The 9,191-nt window shown below is 45.7% G+C and overlaps 1 protein-coding gene across 1 annotated transcript in view; it reads right to left on the bottom strand.

Moving 5' to 3' along the window:
* LOC144237101 (solute carrier family 23 member 1-like) overlaps window positions 1-6,544 on the bottom strand; it is a 51,375-nt gene extending 44,831 nt beyond the window's left edge. Inside the window, exons 1-2 of the mRNA XM_077770804.1 lie at window positions 6,352-6,544; window positions 3,696-3,842 (exon numbers count right to left, since the gene is read on the bottom strand). Coding sequence (XP_077626930.1) covers window positions 3,696-3,842; window positions 6,352-6,396 — 192 coding nt within the window. The 5' untranslated portion in view covers window positions 6,397-6,544. The remainder of the gene's footprint in view (window positions 1-3,695; window positions 3,843-6,351) is intronic.
* Between the last annotated feature and the right edge of the window lie 2,647 nt (window positions 6,545-9,191).

Here is a 9,191-nt window from a genome sequence, read left to right as displayed (position 1 = left end):
GATGAATGGATCAAGAAGATGTGGTTTATCTATACCATGGAATACTACATGGCAATGAGAAACAATGAAATCTGGCCATGTGTAGCAACATGGATGGACCTTGAGGGTGTTATGCTGAGCGAAATAAGTCAGGCAGAGAAGGACAAATATCATATGTTTGCATGTATAGGAGGATTAGGAGGAACTTGACGGAGGAACAAGGGGGAGAAGAAGGGGGGAAATGGTGGGGGAAAGGGAGAGAGGCAAACCATGAGAGACTCTTGAATGCTGACAAAAACTGAGGACTGATGGATGTCGGGGGGAGGAGGGATGGGCATGGAGGAGGACACTTGTGGGGATGAGCACTGAGTGTTATGTGGAAACTAATTTGACAATAAACTGTAAAAAAAAAAAAGTGAGGGGATGGAGAATTATCTATCATGCAAATGGATGTCAAAAGAAAGTCAGAGTATCAATACTTATTTCAGACAAAATGGACTTTAAAACAGACTGTAGCAAGACACAACGAAGGACACTATATAATAATAAAGGAGATTATTTAGCAAGAAGGTACAACAATTGTAAATATTTATGTACCCAACATAGAAGCACCCAAATAAGTAAAGACAGTTAATAACAAACATAAAGGAACTAATTAGTAACTATACAATAATAGTAAGGGACTTTCACACTCCACTTATATCAATAAACAGATCACCTAAATCAAAAATCAGCAAGGAACCAATGGCTTTCAATTACACACTGGAACAGAAGGATTTAACAGATATATTCCAAACATTCCATGCTGTTTTAAGCAGAATACACAATTTTTTCAAGTGCACACAGAACATTCTCCAGAATAGATCACATCTTAGCCCACAAAGCAAGCCTCAACAAATTCAAGAAGATCCAAGTCCTATTATTCATGTTTTCTGACCACAGTGCTATGAAACTAGAAATCAACCCCAAGAAAAAAATCTGGAAAGATCACAAATACATGGAAGTTAAATAACATGCTCCTAAAGAGTGAATGGGTCAACCAGGAAATAAAAGAAACAAATGAAAATGAAAACACAATAATCCAAAACCTTTGGGATTCAGCAAAAGTGGTTCTAAGAGGGAAGTATATAGCAATTCAAGACTACCTCAAGAAGCAAGAGGGGCACCTGGGTGGCTCAGTTGGTTAAGTGTCTAACTTCGGCTCAGGTCATGATCTCACAGTTGGTGGGTTCAAGCCCTGTGTCGGGCTCTGTGTGGACAGCTCAGAGCCCAGAGCCTGTCTTCAGATTCTGTGTCTCCCTCTCTCTCTGACCCTCCCCTGCTCATGCTATCTCTATCTCTCTCTCAAAAATAAATAAAACATTAAAAAAAAATTTTTTTAAATAGAAGCAAGAAAAATCTTAAATGGTTAACCTAACCTAAACCATAAAGCAGCAAGAAAAAGAACAACAAACAAAGCCTAAAACCAGCAGAAAAAAAGGTAATAATAAAGATTAGAGCAGAAATAAATGATAAACTAAAAAAAAAAAAAACCCAATGAAACAGATCAATGAAACCAGCAGCTGGTTCTTTGAAAAAATAAAAATAAAATTGATAAGCCTCAGGCCAGGCTTATCAAAAAGAAAAAAGAAAGATCTCAAATAAATAAAATCACAGATGAGAGAGGAGAAATAACAGCCAACACTACATAATACAAACAACTGTAACAGAATATTATGAAAAACTGTATGCCAACAAATTGGACAACCTGGGAAGAAATGGATAACTTTCAAGAAATATCTAAAATACCCAAATGAAACTAGAAAGAAATCGAACATTTGAACAGACTGATAACTAGCAAATAGATTGAATTAGTAACCAAAAAACTCCCAACAAACAAAACTCTAGGGCCAAATGGCTTCATAGGTAAATTCCATCGAACACTTAAAGAAGAGTTAATATTTGTAATTTTTTAACTATTCCAAAAATAGAAAAGGAAGGAAAACCTCCAAATTCATTCTATGAAGCCCGCATTATCCTGACACCAAAACCTGATAGAAATGTCACTGAAAAAGAGAACTACAGGCCAATATGATTATAGATGCAAAAATCTTCAATAAAATAGTAGGAACCCAAATTCAACAATACATTTAAAAAATAATTTACCATGATCAAGTGGGGTTTATTCCTGGGTTGCAACAGTGGTTCAGTGTTCTCAAATCAATCAATGTGATACATCACATCAATAAAAGAAAGAATAAGAACCATGTGATCATTTCAATAGATGCAGAAAAAAGCATTTGACAAAGTACAACAGCTGTTCATGATAAAAACCCTCAACAAAGTAGGTTTGGAGGGAATATACTTCAACATAATAAAGGCCGTATAAGAAAAACCCACAGCTAATATCATCATCAATGGGGGGAAATGGAGAGCTTTCCTCCTAAAGTCAGGAACAAGGCAAGGATGTCCATTCTCATCAGTTTTATTCAACATAGTACTGGAAGTGCTAGCCTCAGCAATTGCACAGCCAAAAGAAATAAAAGGCATCCAAATTGGTGAGGAAGAAGTACAATTTTCACTGTTTGCAGATGACATGATACTATATAAAGAAAATCTGAAAGACTCCACTAAAAAACTGTTAGAATTGATACATGAATTCAGTGAAGTCACAGGATACAAAATCAATGTACAGAAATCTGTTGCATTTCTATACACCAATAATGAAGGAACAGAAAGAGAAATTAAGAAAATAATCCCATTTACAACTGAACACAAAGTAATAAGATACCTAGGAATAAATCTAACCAAAGAGGTGAATGACCTTTATTAGTTTCTTATGAATCCTTCAAACCCCCAACCTACTGCATATACTCACTTCTGTCTTTCCATCTCCTGGTTTTTTCCAACACACACACACAAGATAACACTCTATACACAGTTACTTACTTTGATTTTTTCACTTACTATATATTGGGGAATATTCTCTAACTGCAAGATAAATACATATCTTCCTCTTTTCTCTTCTCTGTGTAAAAAAGTTATTTGTTAAGATGTGTCAGAATTTGTTAACCAGTTTCCTTTGAAGGACATTTTGGAGTTTGTTTTTTTTGGAAGGATATTTAATTAATATTATTTATTAATATTTAATTAATACTTAATTTTATTTGAAGGATATTCTAAGGTTTTGTTTGTTTGTTGTGTGGTTTGAGGTTACTATTACCAGTAACGTTTCAAGAACACATTTGTACTTATCTTAACAAGTCCTGCCAATAGAGCCACAGAGAAATTCTTAAGCCCTGGGTTCGGGGGTGTATGATTTACATGTTGATAGAAACTACCAAATTGTCATCCAGAAAGGCTGCATTAAATAGTGTTCCAACAGAAGTCTTTGAGAGTACTCGTTTCCCCAAATTCCCCAAGCACTGGTTACCATAGTTTTTAGCTGTTGCAAATGAAGTAAATTGAAATTGGTATCTTGATGAAAAAAATGACACAGTGTCCTTGATGTGACCTATCCGCTTAACATGAGGGAGGATCCTCCCCTAATTCCTCACCCCCCACATCTGTGGGAAAGAGAGATGAGGAGCTCTGAGTTGCCCTGGAGGTCAACTACATGGAAGACAAGGTTATCAGTGCCTGAAGTTGTAGATCTTGGCTAATCTGACCTGGGTGTGTATTGATGTCGCTTTTGAGGCAGAGCCTCTTTGGACGCAGTGCCTGCTGGGTGGCATTACCTGGATCCCCAGGAGGATGCAGAGGTACCAGGGGGGGACGTCCAGGATGCCATAAACCAGGTTGTTGCTGCTGGCGCTTCTGGACTGCCCACCCTTCTTCCTGTCTTGGCCGTCATTGTGACAGTTGAGCACATCGCGTTCCCTCTGCTGCAAACAAGAGAAGGGCACATAAGGGTGTTGTTTTTTTTTTTTTTTGAGAGAGAGAGAAAGTGAGAGAGACACAGAGAGAGAGAAAGAAGAGAGAGAAGGAGAGAGAGGGAGAGGGAGAAGGAGAGAGAGAATCTTAAGTAGGCTCCAAGTCAGTGCAGACATGGGGCTCGATCTCATGACCATGAGAACATGACCTGGACCTAAATCAAGAGTCGGATGCCTAGCTGACTGTGCCATCCAGGTGCCCCACATCAGGGCATTTCAAGAGGAACTAGAGGACTTCCTGATTTCAACCGGAGAGCTGGGAGGCACTGCCACAGCGGTAACGGATGGCCTGCTTGGGATTTCTAGGTCTAGACTCAAAAGACCAGTGAATTTCTACATTCCCCGTCTTCAGCAGGGCCTGCGTGTGAAGTGTGTACTGGACAGTTACCATAGCCATCCCCTCTGTGGGGCTGTGAGCTCCTAGAGTGCACCAACTGGGCCGCACTCGGCGGTGTCGTCCCAGCTTCAAGAGCAGTCGGTGCTGGTGCTCAGTTTAGACCGAATGACTGGACGGAGCGTGCAAATGTGACTGAGTGACTGCAACGCCGACTCCTTGACTCCTCGGAGCTGCCCAGACTCCCCCCCCCCGCCACCCCGTTCAGGGACAGCAGGAGCGGGAGGGTGCAGTTCCTGGGAGGAAGGGGGGTCCCTTGCCCCTCTGACTCCACTCACACCCCCCACACCTTCCGTTCCCCCACCTGGCCCTCCAGGTGCGTTCCTAACCCTGATTTACCTGGCTGTGGCCACTGGGGGTGTCCAGGTCGCTCCGAATGTGGCCCCCTGTCATCCTGCATCAGGGCCTTAGCTCCCCCTGCGCCCGCAGCTTGAGCTCCCTGCCTCCCCTCCCCATTTCCTGCTCTCAAGAGCTCCCTGCCTCCTCCCCACCACCTCTCCTGACCTCCTCCACCCAGATGATTTTTCTCCCAGTGCCTCCCAGCACGCTGTGTCTCTCCGTTACATAATGTGCCGTTTTCTCTCTCGTGCAGAGACATCTCTGTGCACCCGGCCTTCCCCTGGCTGGGCCATAAGCCTTCAGGGTCGGGAAGCTGTCTTCTCCTTGTTAATGTCTCCCTAAGTTTCTAGCAGAGCAAACTGCAATGTGAAACCAAAAACATCCTAGAAACGTGGGCGCTGCTAAGGAAGGGAGCACAGGCCACGGGCGAGAGGGGTGGGTACGCGTCCAGACCCGCCGCCCCCAGGTCGCCTCCACGAAGCCAAACGGTGGGAGTCTTGGATTTCTTTCCAAGGCATTTGTTTTGTTTGCCTGATGTAGCGGCAGAAAGAATCCTGAAGAGAAATGAAGGGAGTTCTCTCAGGGGCCTCACATGATTTTCCAGAAGAGACCGCCAAGGGCCTCTTGCCCAGAAGGCTGAGCAGCGGTGGGCAAGGGTCTGGCAGCCCTGAGAGCCCAGCCGAGGGTCACGGGTGACACCCATCCACAGACACCCTGGGCCCCAGCCCCAGGCAGGGAGCTGGTGGCGGGCACTGGTGAGATCAGAGCATCTCCACTGGGCCTGCCCTGTTATGTGGTCAAAAATCAGTCTGATGGGGCCCCTGGGTGGCTCAGTCAGTTAAGCATCTGACTTCGGCTCAGGTCATGATCTCACAGTTCATGGGTTCGAGCCCCGTGTCGGGCTCTGTGCTGACATCTCAGAGCCTGGAGCCTGGTTCAGACTCTGTGTCTCCTCCTCTCTCTGACCCTCCCCTGCTCACACTGTCTCTCTCTCTCTCTCTCTCTCTCTGAGAAATAAATAAAACACTTTTTAAAAATTAAAAAAAAAAAATCAGTCTGAAAGGTGGTGGGGTCAGGGCTTGAGGCCGACCAGAGAAACCCCCAAAGGGGTTACTGTCACTCTGCTTCTCTGTGCCTCGGGTTCCTCATCTGGGAACAGAAGCCCCTGCATCATTGGCTTGGAAGGAAGAAAATAAAGCCCGTAAAGTGCGGGGGGTGGGGGTTGGGGGGGGCATATTGGTTGTTGGGTAAATATTCTGTCTCTCTCTCTCTCTCTCTCTCTCTCTGCAGACCTCTCTCTTTCCCCTTGCTTTGTTTCAGAAAGTCCTGTTCAAAGAGATTGTAACACTGAGAAACCTGGGGGAAAAAATACTTAGATTCAGCAGAGGCCAACCTGTGAATAAAGGTAAAACCAAGGTGATCTTCCAATGTGTCTTCGTTGCTTTCGAGAATTGACTCACAGAGTTTAGCACCTGGGTGAGGATCTTGGCCTCACGATGGCAAGCTTTCGAGGACAGCTGCACTCCTGTCTAATAATCTAAAATCTGGTCTAGACCAGATTTAGACTTAGACTAAAATCTGGTCTGAGCCACCGTCCTGAGCATGAATAATGAATGAGGACGCTGGGACTCCCTGCTGGGGACCCCTCAGGCCCCTTTCTCTCGTTCTGCCCCCTCCCCTCTTATCTTTCCCCCTCTCTCTTGGGGGCACTCGCCAAGGGGCACTCACCACGTCTTCAGAATGCTCCGGAATGCTGGTGATAGTAGAGGCCATGGCTCCCTGGGGCTGGCTCCTTTTGGCCTCCTCTCAGGATGAAAACAAAGTGTAGCCGCTCCAGTTGGAAGAGATTAATGTCTCACAACCAGCCAAGATTGTAAGAGACAGAGAAAGACAGGGCTCCCGGGCTGGCTCTGGGCAGGGTGGGGCTTCCAGACTTCCCCTCCTGTCCCCTCCAATCACCACAGGAGGTCAAGGTGCATTCAAGTGCAGCGAATGTTTCATAATTAAGTCTGAGTAAGTGCGGGGGAAGTTAATGATCCTCTACAGGCACTACGGGAAACAGGCACAGGCTCTCAGGGAGTGGCATGACAGCACTTACTGGAAGTTTGATTCTGGGAGGAAGGAGAGGAAGGGTGTGAGGGTGAGGCTCTGGCCTGAATTGCACAGGCTTTGCAGTTTTTTTCAAGTTAGTTCTTGGTGACTAGTTGAACGGGAATGTGAAGCACTGAGAAAATAAGTCCAGCCAGCGGGGCCCCTGAGAGGTAATAATGAAATCATCACAAAACAAAAGGCATTGCTGTGGATCTGGGAGAAACTGCCAAGAGACTTTGGGAGAGCAAAACCCTCGGATGAGAACCTGAGAAAACATGCTTCTAATCCTTAGGTGTGTATCTCCCCAACACCCAGAAGTGTCTAATAACCCACTTTGGAGAGAGAGAAGTCAGGGGAATGTATCTTGTTCTGCACAGGGCCCTCCTCAAAACCTCCGAATAAAGCCCCACTCTGTGAAGTCTAAAGCAAGCCAACTACTGGCTACTCCTGATGGTGGAATGTTCTGGGATAGGTGGCATTGGGTCCTAAGGTTTGGGAAACACATGGTTGGATGCACATAGATGTCCGTGGGAATTGGTCCAAGGGGAAGCCCTGAAAAAAATGCAACAGTGAGGTATTTGACAAGGGAGGGGACAAACCTGATGTGGGCTGTGACAGAAAAGCCAGCGGTAAGTAGCTGACCTTACGGAATACTTCACTATGTACACTGTGCTACACCTTTTTTGGTCTGTCCTTATTTAACATCCACAACAAACTAGCGGTCACATTACTTTTTCACAGATTAAGAAATTAAGATGGTGATGGGCCTGTTAAGCTCTTTGCCCAAGGTGAAGTTCAAAACCCAGACAGTCTTGTTCCACAGGTTGGAGAGGCCAGGGCAGTGCTCATGGAGACATGCCCTCTGGGTCTGAAGATGTAAAGGATGAGAGGCTCCAGGGGAAAGGGCCACAGAGTAGGCTTCCCCACACTGTCCCTGAAGGGGAACATGGCTTCTCTACAAATGGCACCCGGGGACCACAAGTTCACCTCAGAAGTGAAAGTGAGACGGTTTAGCTTCAGGAGAGTATGGATTCCCACCTCTGTTGGGTTTCCCCGAACACACTAAATGTGCAGTTGTGAGCTGGGCAGGTCATGAGGCGAACACAGAGGGTGGGTGCCACCATTCACGTGGGTCTCTGTACTAAGCAGCACAGGCTTCGTTGCTCCAGGAAGACCCAGAGGGTGTGGGGCAGCGCGAGGAGCTGGCTCTACTGCCCACCACAACCCCTACCCTCACAGACCCTGGGGGCGTGGGCAAAGTTGGGTTCGTGTCAGACATGTCTTTTCCCTGTCACCTTCTGGGAGAACATGGAAGAAGAGGACTTCTCAAAGACTCTATCTTCCCCACACTGAAGGTCCTGCCTTTCTAGGCTATGTTTTTTCCTCTCCCTGGTGACTGTTTAGGTATACAGTTAAACTTCCCCACAGTATGAGGTAAAATCCTTAGCCACACACAACGGAGGTAAAGCAGAAAGATGGTCTCCTGTTACCCACTTTGTTGGGTTGCCTATACAGTATGTTCCAGAATCTTCCTTTCTCTTTAAGTCCTCTTTTCTGTACCTGACACTCTTTGTCTGGTTCCTCACATAAGTCCTTTGGCTTGTGGCCACTGCTGCTGTCCGTGGAGTCCCCACAGCCCTCAGCAGTTCAGATGAGGAAACAAGCCAGAACTTCTCCTTCTCCTCTACCTTCCACCCCTCAGGAGTTACTTCTACAGACTCTGGGACCTCAGCGCATTGGCCTGGCCTGGCGTCTGCTACCATCGCTTACCCTGAAGCTACTGTGGTATTCCATAACTCTTCGACAGTCTCAGCTGCCCTAGCTGGTGGCCATGCCCTCCCTCCCCATCTGGAATCCTCCTGCCATCCCATACACACACCAGCTCGAAGCTCTCAATACACAGTGAGCACATGTACTCATGACTATTTATAACCCTTGTGTTTCAAGTTATGAAAATCATATTCTAATAATGAGCTCAAATAGAGGAATTTAAGAATATGGGGCCTGTCTGGGAACCCATGATCTTTCCTCACACACATGAAGGAATGAAATCTCTTCCAGTACATTTTCACACCTAAACATCGAATCCCAAATTTGAGGCAGTTCCTCAAGCCCAGGTACTTTGGGAGGAGAAAGGCACCAGGCTTCTCCATACATAATGCATGATGGTCCCACTGGATGCACCATCTTTGTGTGTGGAGTAGGCTATGCAGGAAGGCTTGACCTGAACCTTTGCACCACTGCAGAGAAATTGGCAATTGGCTACTATAGGAGGGAATATGCGAAGAGGACAGCCGTGAGGCAATTCACACCTGACAATGAGAATAAAGGAGGCCAACTGGGTTTCTCAAGAAAAGGTCAAACGAAACTGAAGGTGTAGCTCTTGGTTTTGCTATGCAGACCCATTTAGCCTTCCCTCATTTTCCTCAGTGAACCATCATGACCCACAGCAAGCACCCATGTGCACATTTATCCCA

This window comes from Crocuta crocuta, unplaced genomic scaffold (genome assembly GCF_008692635.1).
Source record: "Crocuta crocuta isolate KB4526 unplaced genomic scaffold, BGI_CrCroc_1.0 scaffold266, whole genome shotgun sequence".
NCBI lineage: Eukaryota > Metazoa > Chordata > Mammalia > Carnivora > Hyaenidae > Crocuta > Crocuta crocuta.
The sequence above is the reverse complement of the archived record's forward strand: the minus strand, read 5'-3'. Positions and strand labels throughout refer to the sequence as shown.